Below are 19,398 nucleotides of genomic sequence, written 5' to 3'. Positions count from 1 at the left end.
TAGACCATTGTGGTCCTGAAATAGCCCATGTAAAATAATCCGAGCTTAGTTATAGACTAACTTGCCCACTTTATTCCGGGCCGATCCAATCCAATCCGTTATTTTGTATGACTTACTTCTTTGAGAAAGAGAGCTAGAGTCGGATGCCTCTTTTAAAATTCTATAATTTTTTCAAAAGATCAACACAGTCATGCCAATTCTTTCTGGATAGTCCAATTAAATTATGGATTAATCTATTTGTACCAAATAGATTACCTAATGATTTATCGAATTGACACAGCCGCCCCTCCAATAGGGGGCCGCCACCTGTCAATTCGGTAAACCATTAGGTAAACCCTTATATTTTTGTAGCATAACCCTTAAATTATCTAGTGGGTGTGAACCGGCTTGGATCGAGCCCTTAGAATTTCAGTTTAGTTTTCAAGGGTGTTTGTCGCTTTTGAATTTCACCCCATAAATGTGTAAGCACATCAAATTACGAGAATAGTGCATTTTGACCCCTCTTTTGTATGAGAAAGGGACTAAGAATGCATAAAGTACTTTAAGAATGTACCTTTATCTAAAGAGACACTCTTGTTTGAGAAGGACAAGCTCGAAAAATCATATCTATGTAATTGTAACATGTTACTTCACTGAAACATCAGTGGAGGACTTCGCCATATTTTATGTCTAGATTAAAAAATCATAGCCACAAGTAAAAATCGGATCAGGATATTTTTCCAGCCAGTTCTCACACTCCAATTTGAAGGAAATTAAAAATAAATAAATATTTATTATTTTTTTATATTGACGTCCCAAACCCAAGCCCATGTTGAGGCCAACCCGACTAGCAGGCAGGCTGCAAACGCATGTGGGCTTCTAAAGAATATTGGGAGCCCAAAACCAAGATCCAAACCTGGTCTGTATAAGTTGACTAAGTGAGTAAACATCTTACAACGTAGAATTGGGAAACTTTCCCATTTTCAAATCCTTTCAGAGTTCATTTTCGAACTTTAATTTTTTACTCATCAAAAATTAGTTTCAAACAATCAAATAAACTAATTTGGCTTACGCTTAATTGTACATTAATATTACATATTATGCTGTCCTTGTCCATTAGAAAATGAAAACCTTTAATTCAGGCTAATTAATTGCATTCAGCTACAATGACTTCTATATGTTACATGATAATAATCTACATTGCTTAAGATTAATCCCAGCAAAGCCCTGGTTTTCAGTGGATATTATGAGAAGTTATAGACTGATCTCGACTTACAAATATATATATTTGATATGTTGAACTAGACAAGCAGTGACATATTTGAGAAAGAAAGACATATTTATATAAAGAAAATCGACCAATAGCTATGGAAAGTGGGTACTAGCTCGATAAATTGAGACACAAGTCACCTTTGTCATGGAAACGTCCTCTATCGTTTCTTAGCTTGTAGAGCAAGAGAGCTATTACAGAACCAACGTAAAGATTATCAGTGGCCTTGCTCTTGAGTTTGACACTCATTCCATTTTCCTTTAGCTGTATCTGCTCAAAGCAAGCCTAAAATAAATCTTGTCAACTCCTCAATAGTGAACAATTTACAAATTATTAATAAAATTTATGCTCAATCCAACCCAAGCTATGCAATCAAGTTAATTAGGAAATAATGATCATACAACAAGCCATCTTACATATTTAACAATTTGTCCAACGTTGCAATTTAGAAATGCACATAACTTAAGAGTCTATGTTTTGTTCTACGATATGAAAACTAAGCTTTTCTCTTCGTAACACATCAATGTTATGTTTAGTACGTAATATCAGATACATTGTACAAAATAACAAATACGTTTTGAACTTCTTCTTCTTACTTGATTCCGCGAAATACTGTAGAGTTATATGAAATACGCCGTACAATGCCATGTGTGTTTTCTTGATGTGAAGTATTGCCAACTTATTGATTTCGTGCAAGAGTAAGATACTTGAACCACATGATGAAAGGGTCATGCAATTGTGACTTTGCCTGAATCTGTTACGAGAGTGTGGCTATACACCTTTCTACTGCCGCAATATATGGTCTCTTCTTTGGCATCATTATATAATTAAAGAAGAATAAACAGATATTTTGAAGTGCATTTACATGAAATTGATCTTTATCCACTACAAAATATATATGAAGAAGAAAAATGATTTATGAAATTGATGTTTATCTAATGACCACTAGCTTATTTGTCCAAAAATAGGGTACGTTGTAAAGAATTAATTGTTCAGTTGAATATTTGAGAGGTAAAAACTCGTTAATTTAAAGAGGTGCTCTTGCTTTTTCAGGGTAAGAGGTATAGAGATAATGCCTCGAGTTAATATTCTAGCACTGGGTGCTATGACACTAAAGTAACCCACGTCGTATTATAAAATATGTATGACAAAATAAATTATCTTGCGAGAATATATTTTAAATTTTATGTTAACACGTAATTGAAACTCGAAGATTGGAACAAATATTAGCAAGCAAACTTGTGCAATGTTTTTGACTTGGCATATACTCCAAACTAACCCATGCCATACTCTTATCTTGACTCTATTGCTAACCCTAAGAGCATCAAAAATTAAATTGATATCAAAATATTGAATTTTTTTTTTTAATGATAAAACAAATGTTTGGACACTTCGAAAAATACAAAATTGCGATTGTTCTTAAACATATATGTTCACAAGGAATATGTAACAAAAAGTACATATATATATTGTTCACATGCTTCTTTACTCATTTTTATAAAGAGCAAGTTAGGTTTTCCAGAAACAGGTTGATACCTCATTCTTATAAGTCATTAAAAGGATCTTGACTCCAAGCTTATGCAACCCACGTGTGAAGTATTATTCGTAAATATTGAATTATGTTTTGGTACAAACAATTCATGTAGTCGAATGCGTAAATAAGAACGAATATCGATCTCAAACAATAATTGGGCACAAATAACCCTTTCGATCTTCTATTATTATATAAATTTTTAATCAAATTTCTAGAAGAGCTTACAAAAATCGTTGGTCGTTTATCAATATTTTTGAGAAGTTAAAATTTGTTTATAACGCTGAAAAGTTGATTTTGAACTTGCCAATGTCCCATTTGGTATAGAAATTTGCTACTTGTACATAAAAAATATACATAATGGATTATATAAGATCCAAAAACTGAATGTTTTTAAATCTATTTGGCTAATTTAATGAAAGTATTTCTTCTATTAAAAGAGTTTTTAAAGAACATTGATTTAATATGACTTCTTTTAAAGACACTTTCGAAATAAGAAGTTCTTTTAAAAAATAATTTTCAAACAAAAATAAAGATAATTTCTCCAAAAGCTCTTCTAAAAAAAGTAAAAGCAAAAGCAGAGGCCATATCAAATAAACCCTAAGATAACTTATCAAGAAAGTCTTCTATATGAAATCAAAGTAAAAATAGAAATGCTGCAAAATGAACAATAAATACTACACGAAATAATAAAACTCCATAATAATGGCATTGACCCGAAAACTAACAAAATAAAATGATTTAAGTAGTTTATTAATGCTGCCAGAAAATGCCTAAGGAGAGAAAAAGATCGACTGCTGGGAAGAGATGTTATTACTTAAGCTGCTAAACGTAATTTTTCAAAGTTACGTTTTTACTAACAAATCTTATGTTATGAGTAGTCTTAACTTACTCTTTACAAAATTAACTTTTAATTAAGTAACCACAAAAGTGCTTTGAGTGGATGAATAATTGAGAATAGTTTCATCTCAATTTACTTTAATTGAGAATAGTTTCATAATTTTTTTTTTTTTTTTTTTTTTTTTTTTACAATTGTTTTTACATTAATGACTATAATCATTTTACCACAAAATTTCCTAATAAGACGGGACTATATCTTTTGACTGGATGAAAGTTTAATAAAGTATTCGTTTTCATGTTGACTGAACGGAGCCACAAAAGTAAAAAGGACCAAGGCAAAATAAGAATTTTATTCAAAAAGTTGATAGAGATGTACGATATTTTGAACCAACTAATTAATTAAAATAAGTTAATATGAATTTAAAATATATCAAATTTAATGAAATCAAAATAAATTTACTTTCCCTAATATGTCATTTAACAATTAAAAGAAGTAATTATTACATCACATAAGAGTAAGGTTAAAAAAAAAAAAAATTTAACATATTCAAATAAACTTATAATTTATAAACAAAATCAAATAACTTTATGTTGTGATTAGAATAATAAAAGCAATAGAAATTAATATTGTTTTTTTTTTTCAAGTTGGGAAATTGTATAAATTTTAAATGGTATTATTTTCAAATTGATCGATATTTTTAACTGAAAGAAGGAAAGACGACTAATTTTGGAGTGATGAATCGAACACGAATGACAAAAAAATAATCACCTGGGGAATTTAAATCAAAATAGTCGAATAATTAGTTGTGAGTGTGAACTTGAGAAAATTTAAACATGGATTACATCATAGGATTCTGTGGTTGGACATTAATGTAACGCATTAATACTCAATACCAAAAATATGGAATACAACATTTGATACCAAGTGGGACCCTAATCCATAATTAAGCCAACAGTAGAACCCCACTTATTCCTTTGAGATTTTGGTAGAGAAGCTGACATTAATGAAAATTGATTTAGGGGATGTTTGGTAAGGATTTTAAAAAGTAAAAAAATTAGTTCTGAGATTAAGAAGTTGTTTTTGAATGTGTTTAAATAATTTTCTGAAAATATTTTGTTTGATTAAAAGAGTTTTTAGAAGAATGTGACCTAAAGATTTGACGTGACTTCTCTTACTACTTCTACTTCTTGTAAAAGAGTTTTCAAATGGCACTTCCTATAAAAGTTTTTTTTGGTCAGACATTTTCAAAAAAATTATCTAAACAAATTCAAAAGAACCTTCTAGTCTCGAAGGCAATTTTTCTATTTTTAAAAGTAATGCCAAATGGTTTGTAAGGTAATTCCCTCGTGATACTTTTTTACAAAAATCAAATGTAAAAGTAAAAATCATGCCAATTAAGTCCTTCCACCAAATAGTGTCCTTTTTCCCCCCTTTTAACACTCTATACTTAAAATATTTACTTATAATAAGGAGGTTTAGATCTAATTAAGAGGGTGTCTGGGAGGCATTTTTATGTAAAAATACGTTTTTGAATAGTAAATTTATGGGAGATGTGCGATTGAAAAATAAGGAAAATATTTTGATTTACGTGTAATATTATTTTAATAAAGAATGTGTGATTGAAAAGAAGAGAGAAAAATGTATTTTGAAAAAAATGGGTACCAAACGGGACCTAAATTATTAAATTCCCAACGGTGCTCTTCATCATGTGTAATTTTGACTAGGGTTTTTCTTCTTCCACTTCAGAGTATTTCGTAAGCTTTCCGTCGATTTCCATCGACCATTGTAATTAGGAGCAGAGAATTTGTTGTGTAAAATAAATATTTTGTTGGTCAAAATAAAAAATAAGTAATTTAGTCACTACTTGGACTGTATTTTTTCAAAACTCATTTTCAACCACACATTCTTCCATAAAATAATATTAAAAGTAAATTCAAAACATTCCCTCCAAGAAAAAAAATTACCGTTTCAAAACATATTTTTTCCAATACCTCATTTTAATGAACCCCAAACAGGGGCCTAAATATACAAAGTTGCTAGGTTTTTGCGGTCGACATAAATTTATATCTTTTTGTTTCTTGTGATTTTCTTCATATACATCGTGCATTATTTCAATATTTAAGAAATAATTCCAAGATTTCTCAAGTTAAACGAATAAAAATGCAGCAGGTTAAATCCCTTCTTGTTATTATACCTAAATGACTATAGTCTCAATTTAATGATTTTCTCTGATTTCATCCTTTCAAGTAGCTATAAAGTGGAATAAAAAATTTCTTCCAAATGTCACACTTTTGATATATATGAAACGTGGCACTGGTAAACCCCCTTAATTAAAAGACATTTTTTTGTCGCTCAAATTTTTACCTTGGCTACTACTCTACCGTATTCACAATTTTATCTCGACTTTAACCACAAAAATATTGAGCGATAAAAAGAAATTTTCTGTAGTTAAAGGGTTATCGTTGTGATTTTTTTGCATGTCACAATTTAGTGACGTTTGAAGCAATGTTTTAGGAAAAAGTCATGAGTACAGGGAAATGCTGATGTGACAGCAGATTATTGGATTGTTTTTTGTTTTTTTTCCCCATCTTTCGATCAATTTTCACCATGTGTTATCTGTTAATTTTTTTCTTTACTTGTAGCATAATTGAATGTTTTATCCCACTCCGAACATATCTTCCGGTTTTCAATTTGAATATTGCTTTCTGGGACCCACACATGATATCACCCGTGTTGCTTCCACTTGTTTTTACAAAAACACCATGGACAAGTTAATACGGGGGTAATCTGTTTATTACGTTATTATGCTGATCAACCCTAGAGCATGTTTGGCCAATCTAATAAGTAGGCCAAATTTTATCGAGTAAATTTTTAGTTTCAAACATGATTCGAGTGCGTTATACATTGCTTAATTATAAGTAAAAAATACTTACTTATTTTAATTCAAGATTTTAGTATGTTTGGCTAAGCTTATAAGTAGCTAATTCTTATCCTTTTCAATGCAACCATGCATTTATTGCCAAAATTTAGCTAAACTTAAAAGTAACTTTTGTTGCTCTTGTTTAGGTTGTAAATGTATGCTTGCTGGCTATAAGATCAAAAAAGCAAGAATCAGCTACTTATAAGTTAACCAAATATGCTTAACTTACTTATTTCACACCGTAAGTGTCAAAATTTCAAGATTAGCCAAACATTATTTTTGACGTGTCACAATACAATTGGTTAATGATCTTTCTTTACTTAATTACATGTGATTAATAGATGAATGTGCCATAATATATACGATGGACCGTATGCCATATAAAACATGGGCTAGCTGGCCAACATTTCAGCTTATAGTATTTTCTTGATTGTACTCAGATAAATTTCCGAAATCCAAAAGTTTGAAAGAAAATCTTCAAGAATATAGATCTTGATATATGCATCCATAGATACGTACATATAGAGAGAGAGTGAAAGAAAGAGAGATGAATAAATCGATGGAGAGTCCAGATTCATCCACAGGAGTTTCACAGCAGCCCCACTTGCCACCAGGGTTCCGCTTCCACCCCACGGATGAGGAACTCGTGGTGCACTACCTCAAGAAGAAGGCTGCCGCTGCTCCTCTGCCGGTGTCCATCATAGCTGAAGTTGATCTATACAAATTTGATCCATGGGAGCTCCCAGGTAACACAGTGCATGTGTTATATATAAAACAAGATTTTAGTTTCTTTTTCTTCGATTGAAAATTTGTGTTCTTGTTTTTTCAGCTAAGGCGACGTTTGGAGAGCAAGAGTGGTACTTTTTCAGTCCGAGGGACAGGAAGTACCCTAACGGGGCTCGGCCTAATAGGGCTGCGACTTCTGGATATTGGAAGGCCACCGGAACTGATAAGCCGATTTTGAGTGCCGGAGGGACTCAAAGAGTAGGGGTTAAGAAGGCATTAGTTTTCTATGGAGGGAAGCCTCCTAAAGGGATCAAAACTAGTTGGATCATGCATGAATATAGACTCCCCGACAATAAACTGAACACAAAGCCTCCTGGGTGTGATTTTGGTGGCAGCAAAAAGGGCTCTTTAAGGGTTAAATAACTAACCCTTTAAAACTATATATTTTTTCATCAGTTTAGATACAGATCATTAGTTTTTTTTTGTTGAAAAATATGTTGATATTTGGTTCTTGATGCATGATTTTCAGCTTGATGATTGGGTTTTATGCCGGATTTACAAGAAGAATAATTCACAAAGGCCTATAGATCAAGAAATAGGGGATGATCTGATAGGATCATTGGCAATTGGCCAACAGAAGCTGCAGCATCAGCAGGGACTCAAGCTCTCAAACTATGGCGGATTTCTCGAAAATAATGAACACAACATGTTTTCTGGAATGATTAACGCTGCAAATGATGGAATCAACACTAGCCTAATTTCTCTATCAGCCTCAAAACCACTTCTTCCAATGGCACTCACACCAGCATCAAGTACTTGTACTCTCCCAGCTAAAAGGACGCTTTCGAATCAGTACTGGAACGACGAAGAAGTAGGTGCGAATTCTCGTCTGAACAAGAAATTTCTTGCAGAAAATTGTGATGGAACCAATTCTATTCCCACCATCTTCAGCCAAAACCCTTCACAGCCAATGTCGGGATCTCTTGGTGATGGCATTTTTCGCCAGCCATATAATGTTACAGGCATGAATTGGTACACCTAGACCAAGAATGGAAGTCGATTTGCTTTTATAAAAAATTAACGGGATTCAGCCAATTGTCAGATTCAGATGATTTAAAGTTTTCTTGGGCAATTTTAGGTGAGGCCGTATATATTACCAGTCATTTTTAATTATATGTAATTGACACTTTATATGTGTATCTTTGATTACTAAATGAAATATTATTGTGTAGAATTTGTAGAACCTAGAGATATACGACCCTATATTACCATGATAATGAATTTAAAAACATAAAATAAAATCTTTGCTCATATTATCATTACTTAGACATCCCGTCATCTTTTTATTTTTTGGTTAAGATTGTAAACTACTCGAATTTTAGCAAAAGCAATTCTCCAGGATCAAATCGATTGGTTGAAAGGCAAGAATAATAATATTGTTTTGATAAGAAAAAGATATATTAATTCCCAACTGGTATCTTAATAATACTCACGATTTTCATTAACTTGAGACGTATTTAATACGTTAAGTTTACATCATGACAATTATATATTTTCAAACAATGACAAGAAAGTTGGACGACCTTGAAAAAAATGATAATTGGCCGAGTATGGGCACCATCGAGTTATCAATTACTATTACCCCCAAATACTTGTTGAACTACGCTTCCATGGAGAAAGCAACCTCGAATGAGTCATTTTGCATGTACTTATTCACATGCCATCTTTTTCTTGATGATGAAAGACAAGCCGGACATAGTTAAAACAACTTTTGATTTCTAGCAAATGCATTCCTAGGATTTAGAAAAACTTAATTAAATTCAAGAATTAATTAACTATTTTGTCCTAATGCCAGCTTTTAATTCCATAATTTACTATTTTTCTTGATTTAATCTACAACATTTTTCGATATCAATTTCTTGTTGTGGGTGTCCTTTTCTTTCATTAATGGGTTGATAAGACGTGGTCGAGAATATTCTTCCGTGAATATATCTTGCATTTTGGCATCAAGAAGGCCTCACTCCACAAAAAAAAAAGGTTTATAAATTCTCTTTTTTGATGACATTTTGGACCGTCCAAACGGATTATTATCTTAAATTTATTATCGTTAATTGCATTCCTTTTTAAGGAAAGAGTTAAACAACTTTAATTTTATATTGACTTCATAATTCTTAATATGGAAATTGATAATGCAATGATGGAGATGCACTAGATAAATATCTAATGAAGCTTTTATGAGCCTAAGATATTTTTTATGATTATTCTTTAATCAGAAAGATCGAATTCAGTTCAAATGTAGATATACATTTAAAAATTTTCGCAACTAATCAAAAAAACAAATGAATCAAATGACACATAATATCGATGAAATGCGAGTTCATGTAACGGGAGAAAGATTTTCCATTGTATATGATCATTTTGCAATGAGAAAAGTTAAGCTCTATTTGGTGTAGTTTAAAAGGTTGATAAAATTTAAATTAAAGTCAATAATTATTTTTACCACATATTTCATAAGACCTACAATTTTATCAACTAGTTAACCATATATTTCATCAGTTTTTAATTAAAATCTACTAAAAATCATAATTTAGTCACACCAAATAAGAGCTAAATGTTAATTATGTATGGAATCTTAATTTTCAGTTAGCCACTTAATGAAAGGTAATGAATTTTACTGTGCCCATGTTTGGTATGGATTAAACATTTAAATTTTTAATCTATGTCAAAGTCGGTAATTAATTTTAATCACGTATTTCATAGGACCCACAACTTTTCAATCAAATATTTCATCAACTTTATCAAAATCTACTAAAAATCTTATTTTAATTCACTTAACAAAATCAAATATAATGTTATAAATATTAATTCATGCCTATCAAATAACCAAAAAGAAAGAAAGAAAGAAAAGAATTAAGTCAATGTTTAGAGTTGATTTTAATCTTGATAAAAATTTAATTTAAAGTCAACAATTAACTTTATTCATATATTTGATAGTATCCATAACTTCTCATCAATTACATCATCCATCAACTTTTATCAAAATCTATTAAAAATCTAATTCTTAAATATACCAAACATGGGCGAAATACACTACATACTATTTTATGCATTTAGAATTTTGGGCTTATAGCTCATGCATGCATGCATGCAAATGTGTGCGTTTGTACGTAACAAGATGGGAAGCATTAAAAATGAAAATCTCTGACTAACTAATAATCTTTACATAGTGTGGGGGCATAATTAAGATGATGAAATTAAATGCGATGACCATTCTTAGTAGTTGCACAACTACAAAAAAATCGTGAAACCACAAAGTGAATCGAACTAATTCTTTATTTCAATACATTTAAAATCGATCAATTGAGTGAGTTATTTTTCACCACTCTATTCATTTCTTGAGCTCATTCTTTACAACGTGGGTTTATATGATCGAAGTCTGAACCATTGGGGCCACGTTTGTCTCCTTCAAATGAAGGTTTGAATTTTTGTTAACCTGATCTTTGATCCAATCCTGGATCCGTCCCTGCTATCAGACGAATCCATAATTTGTTTCGCCTAGTGAGTACCCATTGGTTCTTTTGATAGTCTACAACCATACGTAATTGTCATTGTATCTCAAATTTCTTCCTTGTTCAGTTATGAAAATTAGCACCTTGTACTGAAAATAGTAATTCAAGAAAACAACCATGAAATTACAGGGGCCCATTATCTAGTCCAGTTTTTCAAAAACTTCAAGCCCCTCATCCGTGTGGGATTGTCTGGAAGCCAAATTCTTGTTTCTCCAAGCTCCATCAGCAATGGAGTGCATTCAAGCTCGACAAATCGAAAACTACTATTTTCCTCTTTGTTATATTTGGTAAGTTGGATTGAACAGCTAAGAATAGAACTTACAAGAAAAACGAGCTAAATTTTTTTAACATGCCTCTCCCTCGTGTTCTTCCATCTGTATCTACTAGTGTGCACCTTCTGACCAGAGAAAAAGAAAAAACAAAAAAGAGAAAGTGGAGATTCTTATATAAAAATGTCGACACTGCATGTTTTAGGCATGACTAGTTAAACTACATTTTCCAAGTCAAGAATTAATGCGCACATACAGATACCGAAAAGATCTGCACAAAGTACATAGAGAATTTACACTCGATCGGTACCTGCAGCCTTGTTACCTTCGTATAGATGGCTTCAATTATCTCCTTGCAATCGATTTCTCATCGCTTCATCTGGTCTCGGTTGGTCTATTCTGTCAAACCTTAACAGAGAAAACAAGGGAAAAGAGACGGTGAGTCAGAATTATAGGTTATAGCAGTCGAAAGACGAATCTCACATGCATAGTTAACTAAACATTTGGCATACCTCAGGTGTACGTTTTGACGATGCATCGACATTAGCTTCGGCAGGTAAATCAGAGATGCGGGCTTCTGATTTCTCGTTCGAATAACTACCAAATAGAATTCCAAAAGAAATTAGAGTTCTCGTTCCATCTCAGAATAGTTCAAGACAGATATTATCATGTCAAACTACAGTAACCAGATCCTTGATACCTCATACATTGAAAGGAGAAAAGCTGTGTGATACTCCCTATTATTGTCTAATCCAACTACCCAAACATGGCAAAGTGTGCATCCGAACATAGAAACTGGAAATAAGAGCTCAATTAAGACGACATGCTTACGTTGATAATATTGTCACCCAAATGAGCTCCACACAGTCGACCCAAAGAAGTCTTTGTTCAACAGGGATCACACCGTAGGTAACGAGATGAGCAAAAGGCCAAAGCTTCCAACCCGCCTGAAAAACAAGCCATTTGTTTATGCAGAGAGCAAAACATTATGGTTTTATCTTGAAATCTTTTACGAGCTCAAATCTACTGAAGCCACATAGTATTCCGATTCAGAGTACAAAGAAGGGGATCATTCCCAACATGTAAAGTAATCCATGCCATATTCCTCCACACCCAAAATTTGCTCTCTCTAAATTATATAGGTTTGCCTAAACCTCTTGACCAGATACACCAGAGCTAAAAACAATACTGAGACCTAATTAAGGATTAGACTAGTGGACGAGGCAAAAGTTGAAAAGCATAGACACGGTCAAACCACCTCGCTTAAAAGCTTTTGAAGAAAGAGGACAAACTTAATTATGTATACTGCCTTCAAAGTGCCGCATTAAGTTCAGGCTGAATACATTTTTATCAAAGGCCTGACATGTGACGATTATAAATAGGTGGCAGGGAGACTTGAACTCGCATCTTTTGACTGCACTAGGATCATGTTGTAACACGTCATTTAAAAGTTTATGATGTTAGAAAGGGGACAAATTTAATTATTTAAATCATTTTCAACAGTCGCATGAGACAACCAGTCTCGTATAATTTGATGCAGACACCATGAGTAAATGAAGTTCAGGAATTTTAAAGCTTCAAGCTTATGGTTAAATTAAAAAGAAAAATACAGAGAACAGTCAAGAAACTGCATAACGAACAAATAAACTATATTGACATACTGCAGACATTTATCAGTGGAGAAAGTGGAGATTCTTATATAAAAATGTCGACACTGCATGTTTTAGGCATGACTAGTTAAACTACATTTTCCAAGTCAAGAATTAATGCGCACATACAGATACCGAAAAGATCTGCACAAAGTACATAGAGAATTTACACTCGATCGGTACCTGCAGCCTTGTTACCTTCGTATAGATGGCTTCAATTATCTCCTTGCAATCGATTTCTCATCGCTTCATCTGGTCTCGGTTGGTCTATTCTGTCAAACCTTAACAGAGAAAACAAGGGAAAAGAGACGGTGAGTCAGAATTATAGGTTATAGCAGTCGAAAGACGAATCTCACATGCATAGTTAACTAAACATTTGGCATACCTCAGGTGTACGTTTTGACGATGCATCGACATTAGCTTCGGCAGGTAAATCAGAGATGCGGGCTTCTGATTTCTCGTTCGAATAACTACCAAATAGAATTCCAAAAGAAATTAGAGTTCTCGTTCCATCTCAGAATAGTTCAAGACAGATATTATCATGTCAAACTACAGTAACCAGATCCTTGATACCTCATACATTGAAAGGAGAAAAGCTGTGTGATACTCCCTATTATTGTCTAATCCAACTACCCAAACATGGCAAAGTGTGCATCCGAACATAGAAACTGGAAATAAGAGCTCAATTAAGACGACATGCTTACGTTGATAATATTGTCACCCAAATGAGCTCCACACAGTCGACCCAAAGAAGTCTTTGTTCAACAGGGATCACACCGTAGGTAACGAGATGAGCAAAAGGCCAAAGCTTCCAACCCGCCTGAAAAACAAGCCATTTGTTTATGCAGAGAGCAAAACATTATGGTTTTATCTTGAAATCTTTTACGAGCTCAAATCTACTGAAGCCACATAGTATTCCGATTCAGAGTACAAAGAAGGGGATCATTCCCAACATGTAAAGTAATCCATGCCATATTCCTCCACACCCAAAATTTGCTCTCTCTAAATTATATAGGTTTGCCTAAACCTCTTGACCAGATACACCAGAGCTAAAAATGATACTGAGACCTAATTAAGGATTAGACTAGTGGACGAGGCAAAAGTTGAAAAGCATAGACACGGTCAAACCACCTCGCTTAAAAGCTTTTGAAGAAAGAGGACAAACTTAATTATGTATACTGCCTTCAAAGTGCCGCATTAAGTTCAGGCTGAATACATTTTTATCAAAGGCCTGACATGTGACGATTATAAATAGGTGGCAGGGAGACTTGAACTCGCATCTTTTGACTGCACTAGGATCATGTTGTAACACGTCATTTAAAAGTTTATGATGTTAGAAAGGGGACAAATTTAATTATTTAAATCATTTTCAACAGTCGCATGAGACAACCAGTCTCGTATAATTTGATGCAGACACCATGAGTAAATGAAGTTCAGGAATTTTAAAGCTTCAAGCTTATGGTTAAATTAAAAAGAAAAATACAGAGAACAGTCAAGAAACTGCATAACGAACAAATAAACTATATTGACATACTGCAGACATTTATCAGTGGCCAATCTCACCAGGCAGAACTCAACTAGATAAGAAAATAGAAGTTCGCTACAGTTAATCTTTTTTTAGATATATATTTATTCAAGAAAAGAAAGAAGCGAGTCCCAGAGCAGTAAGACTTCTTACAGTTAACATGGGCCAGAATGTAGCCGTTAATTCTTTAAAAATATTGACAGGGGATTCAAGCCGGAGAACTCCTAATACTGTAAAGTAAATGCTGTTCCAAACAGCAGCCCATGCCGTTTGATCAAAGGCTACTTTCACAGGAACCACCCACCAATCGTCAAAAGGAAATAGAGCCTGGAAAAGGAGACATGTTTGTCAAATAATTAGAGAGGAAAATAAATTACAAGGACATTCGATGCAGCAAACATTGAAACTGCAATAATTACCTCACAGAACTGATAGTAATAATGGGAAAGGGATCCATGCAGTGTAAAGCCGACTAGCCCAGATCTGAATGCGCGAGCACGGTCAAACTCAAACAGAGGTTTTCCTTCATAACACTGCAAAGTATATCAGGTGAGTTCATGAATAGCTGATAAGACTCTGCCGAAATCAACAAATAAAAGAGCTCTTTACATCTAAACTTTAATAAAAAGAAAATATCGACTAACCTGTGCGATCCAATCCCCCACAGCATACACCACTCCACTTATTACCATTTTTGCTAAGACGGGGTTTGCTTTAAGAGCTTCCTCATATGCACTCCAGTTGTGTTGGGGTGCGTATCTCAGTATTTCATAGAGGGTCCATCCCTATATAAGCAGACAAAATGAGTGCAATCTTATAGATAAAGCACATCTGATATATGTAGCTACGAATAATAAAAATAATTTCCAAAATAGGCATTGATAAATATATGTAAATATGTATAACAGTTAAAAGACCCAAGCATAAATAGGAGAGAAGGAAGCGGAGAAAACCAGTGTCGACTTAGAGTATGCAAGAAAATGACAATATCCATACACTCACGTCACCTAAATAATACAAAATATCTAGAAAGCTTTGCCAAGCTGTATGCATGAACATAGAAGTTCTTACAACCATATTCCACAAACATAATATATTTATTATGCTCTGATATCATTTGCATACTCAAGTGTAAGAATTAAGGAGAGCTTCATTATATTCAGCACAACATATAGGGCTCCATGCAGATCAAAAATTGGTGGAATTAAAACATAAAAAATTCTATAAAATGAATAAGCATGACAAAAATGGAACAAAAGATCACACAATTTTCCTCTTCACACGTAGAGGTTATCTAGCTTTGCTTATTTATAAGCACTCTTGGCACTTTTAAGCCATTTCTGACAGCAATTTTAGTGCTTACAAGCTGTTAGAGGTCTAGCATCACGAGTTCAAAGAATTGACATTTTAGGTTCCTTTAGGCTCTTCACAAAAATTGCTAATTAAGAGGCCCGGTCTGAGCAGTTTTACTCAGTAAACTCTATTAGCTTATAATACAGAACGCTGGTAGGAGGACTAAGCTCAGCAATACAGTTTTCGAGAAATACACACAAGAATGCAATCCTCAAGGAAGACTAATATTCCAGGAGAACAGTTGAGAGGAACATCCAATTCCACCAACTGTTTTCTCCACTCTACAAGAGAAAACATTGAGGGTCAACTATAAGCTCAAAAATCAATGGAGTACTTATATGGAGTAACAAATTTTATCACTGAACCATTGAAGTTCTATCCAGATATAATATCCAGCAAGTTCAACGAATATTTTTGTTGTTCTCCACATTCAATTGTATTAGTTGTTGATACATCAGCTGTCATTTCTTTGTATTCATTCCATATGTATATACAGGCTATTGAGCATGTAAGAAGAGTTGTATTTGTAGAGCTACTTCGCAAGGTATCAGTTAATGGACAAGACCGATACAGCCCACCAGTAACAGTCAATCGAGGAGAAATTGTCCACCACAACGTTTCACAATTCCATATGAACATAGCTGAGCATTGGGCAATAACCACTTAACCCAGTAATTGAGCCAAGAATATCTAAGAAATAACAAAAGTGAGGAAAATACAAACAAAGAAAGTAATTTTTGACAAAATTGGCAATCTTGACACGGATAATACATACACATCCATGGAAACATTTTTCCACCTAAAACACCTTGTATTTAAATAAAGTTAAAATCACTTTAGTACAAACCACACTAAAAACTTTCAAAGATAATGAAAAAGCAAAAGCCACGTTTAGTTTTCAATCTGCTAATCGAAACTAACGATAAGAGGGAGGGAGCAATACTGGAACTAGATCAGCAAAGTCCCATCTTAATTGTCAATGACCCAAAAACTATTCAATTTCCATCTGCAATATTATACGTAACAAATATACGTATAAAGACTCAATTTTGAATACTATATTTGTATAAAGAATCAATTCGTCAATGGCCGGATTCACATATACGTAAGGAATACAAATCTCAATAATATGCCAAGAAAATTAACACACGTCACCCACAATTCACACAAAAATGTTACAAACCTAAGTTTCAACCCCAAAACTTCACAAAATAAAATCAGTTGCAGGATTATTCTACTCACATGCCAGTAATCACGATCTATAGTCAGCATCTTTGTGATAGCAAAAGTTCCAGCAGCCAAGACAATGGTGGCATTAATAGCACTATCAATAAGCCTCCTTATATCCACTTCTTCTCCATCACCTACACTAGAACCAGCAGATGAAAACCCAGAAGCACCCTCAAACGACAGCCTTCCTGAAGCCTCATTACCAAATCCCCCCACCACCTGACCCACCACCGTTTCTAGATCCGTTCCATCTGTTTCCCTCTCCATACATACGACGCCACTTTGCTGGTCAACTCTGTCGTCACTCTGCACGGGGATGACGTCAAGTTCGTTGTCCACCGAGGCCACCACCACCGACAATGATCGCTGCTTATCCTTTGGTTTCCGGAAAATCTTGATGGTGGAGGAGGGTTGTTTGAGGTGGTGGATGAAGGAAGATTTAACGGTATTATTACTGTCGGATTTGGGTTTAGAGAGAGAAAAGAAGGATTGTGAGGTTATAGAGGCCATGGTTTCTCTCTTTAGGCCTCTAGAAAGGGAGGCTGATCAGCCTAATATACCTCTCTGCGTAATTCTCTTCTCTGAGTCAACCAAATCCGACCAGTGCAGAATGAGAGCCTGTGGTAGTTTTATATGACAGGTAGATTGATCGAGTTCGATCGGGTGCTTCTCGGTGTAGGGTGTTCTCGTGGGACCCAATACAGCTCAATAATCAATAATGTTTGAGATTTTAAGTTGTCCTTGTTTGGTTGCATGAATAAAAATCTCATTGGAGATAAGTTTTCATTATCTACCAACATGGAAAAAATGAGGGAGTGTATTGTAATTTTATGAATTTCTTTTAAGTGATGGATTTTTGTGAAATTCATTGATTTTGATGGATTTGTATTTAATTAGTGAAAGTATTTCGTACTAGTAAACTTTTATAAATTTTCATTTTAAAATTTTTATAGACTTTTGTAGAATTAATTTGACTTTTTGAAAATTTTCATTTAAAATAAAATTCACTTGGGTCTGCTCAACATTGGAAAGTTCCTACACAAGACGTGAATGTTCGAATTCACTCACATATTTCCCTCCACTTTATAATAAAAATTATTTATAAAAAGTAAAAATTTTAAATCACTTTAATTAGATAAATAAATTTTCAAAATATATAGTCCCATGTTTGGGAGGAATTAATTCAAAATTTTAGTAAATATTGATGAAAATTAATGAAATGTGTGATTAAAAAGTTGTAAATTTGTAAAATATATTGTTAAAATTATTTATTGATTTTAACTTATTAAATATTGTAATCATACCAAACAGGGGCATATTATATCTCAGTATTCTTTGATAAAAGAAATATCTATTTTGTGGTATTATCAATATGTCATATCTTTAAAAAGTAAACAAGCAAACAAAATATTCTTACAAATTAGACTTTTAAAAAAAATTATAAAAATTAATTACAAATTGAGATTTTTCATAAATAAAATGGATGCGAAAAAAATGTTATAAGAACTTTTTAATTAAAATTTAGCACTTGTTTGGCTCCGTTATTTTCAAAATGTATTTTTTCTTCTCTTATTTTTCAACTACACATTATTCGATAAAATAATATTAAATGCAAACTCAAAACTTTTTTTTCAACTACGCACTCTTCATCAATATACAATTCCAAAAATGCATTCTAAGGCAAAAAATGGCACTCAAATAGGCACCTAACATTTCGCACAGTGTAGTTGTAATTATTTTTTCACCGTCAAAATTTTAGATTGTGGGTCCCTTAATTTTAAATAAATCTAAGCCCTTTGTACAAGAAACCATCGATGTAAAAGCAAATTTGCGTGCAATTTTTGATATCAATGTTAACTGTCCAGACATAGACGATAGAACTCAAACTCAGGTTAAATATTTTGGATCTTGAAGCCTCCTGTAGAACCGAGGGCACATAGTCACACTACACAAAAGGTTGAGAAGGACTAACCCCTTTGATGAATATATAATGGTAATAAATCATTTGGTCCTCTGTTCAATCCTTTGATCCACCAAGTATTGTCCTCGACTAGTCAACTTTTGAACATCGATTTTAGGTAATATAATGGGTTTGGTTTTCCGATTAGATTATTGTCTATGGAAGGATTGCCTTTTGTTTGCATTAAAGTCCTCCGAAGAATGAAGAAATAAAAAAGGGATATGCTTGATGTATAATAAGACACACAGACCCCTCACGAGAAGGAGCCTCGCGTTGAACCCCCTCATGTGAGGAGGCTACATGAGGGGGCTGTACAACCAGAATAACCCAATAAAAAATATTAAACCATGTCTCTCCTTTTTCAATGAAAATATTTATTGCATCTCTCTTGTTCAGCTTTGTCTAGTCAAATAATACACAATATAGAATACGTGTAAATAAACAGATTCTAAGGGCATGTTTGGAACCATTGTAATCTAATAATACATTTTGAAATAGTAGATTGATGGAAAATATATGGTTAAAAGTTTTGAATTTATGAGTAATATTATTTTACCGAAAAATGTATGATTGACT

General features: G+C 33.3%; 2 protein-coding genes and 1 long non-coding RNA gene across 4 annotated transcripts; 1 reads left to right on the top strand and 2 right to left on the bottom strand.

Moving 5' to 3' along the window:
- Positions 1 to 6,911: 6,911 nt before the first annotated feature.
- LOC111393458 (NAC transcription factor 56-like) lies at positions 6,912 to 8,506 on the top strand. Its single transcript, XM_023018989.1, has 3 exons — positions 6,912 to 7,287; positions 7,371 to 7,681; positions 7,797 to 8,506. Exons 1-3 carry the CDS (start codon positions 7,089 to 7,091, stop codon positions 8,307 to 8,309), a joined length of 1,023 nt encoding a protein of 340 aa, XP_022874757.1. The 5' UTR covers positions 6,912 to 7,088; the 3' UTR covers positions 8,310 to 8,506.
- Positions 8,507 to 10,862: 2,356 nt separating this feature from the next.
- Positions 10,863 to 12,713, bottom strand: LOC111393459. Of its 2 annotated transcripts, XR_002702427.1 has the most exons (4): positions 11,937 to 12,713; positions 11,618 to 11,702; positions 11,416 to 11,513; positions 10,863 to 11,233 (listed from the first exon to the last, which is right to left on the bottom strand). It is a non-coding gene; the product is annotated as an uncharacterized LOC111393459 (long non-coding RNA). The 2 variants fall into 2 exon arrangements; XR_002702426.1 differs by having other exon boundaries at positions 11,082 to 11,513; positions 11,937 to 12,269.
- A 72-nt stretch (positions 12,714 to 12,785) lies between these two features.
- Positions 12,786 to 17,499, bottom strand: LOC111393457. The gene is made up of 7 exons (XM_023018988.1): positions 16,875 to 17,499; positions 14,924 to 15,064; positions 14,699 to 14,812; positions 14,433 to 14,606; positions 13,459 to 13,574; positions 13,140 to 13,224; positions 12,786 to 13,035 (listed from the first exon to the last, which is right to left on the bottom strand). Exons 1-7 carry the CDS (start codon positions 17,370 to 17,372, stop codon positions 13,030 to 13,032), a joined length of 1,134 nt encoding a protein of 377 aa, XP_022874756.1. The 5' UTR covers positions 17,373 to 17,499; the 3' UTR covers positions 12,786 to 13,029.
- Between the last annotated feature and the right edge of the window lie 1,899 nt (positions 17,500 to 19,398).

The sequence above is a fragment of the Olea europaea genome, chromosome 4, assembly GCF_002742605.1.
Source record: "Olea europaea var. sylvestris chromosome 4, O_europaea_v1, whole genome shotgun sequence".
Taxonomy (NCBI): domain Eukaryota; kingdom Viridiplantae; phylum Streptophyta; class Magnoliopsida; order Lamiales; family Oleaceae; genus Olea; species Olea europaea.
Note: the sequence above shows the minus strand (reverse complement) of the source record. Positions and strands in the feature narration are given on the sequence as shown.

Excerpts from the sequence above, each read along its gene's own strand:
- LOC111393457 (XM_023018988.1), bottom strand. The coding sequence starts at position 17,372 with ATGGCCTCTATAACCTCACAATCCTTCTTTTCTCTCTCTAAACCCAAA. Across the intron at positions 14,813-14,923 it reads TGGGGGATTGGATCGCACAG|TGTTATGAAGGAAAACCTCT; the intron begins GTTAGTCGATAT and ends TATACTTTGCAG. Across the intron at positions 13,575-14,432 it reads CATTCTGGCCCATGTTAACT|GCGGGTTGGAAGCTTTGGCC; the intron begins GTAAGAAGTCTT and ends CTTGTTTTTCAG.
- LOC111393458 (XM_023018989.1), top strand. The coding sequence starts at position 7,089 with ATGAATAAATCGATGGAGAGTCCAGATTCATCCACAGGAGTTTCACAG. Across the intron at positions 7,288-7,370 it reads TGATCCATGGGAGCTCCCAG|CTAAGGCGACGTTTGGAGAG; the intron begins GTAACACAGTGC and ends TTGTTTTTTCAG. Across the intron at positions 7,682-7,796 it reads GCAAAAAGGGCTCTTTAAGG|CTTGATGATTGGGTTTTATG; the intron begins GTTAAATAACTA and ends CATGATTTTCAG.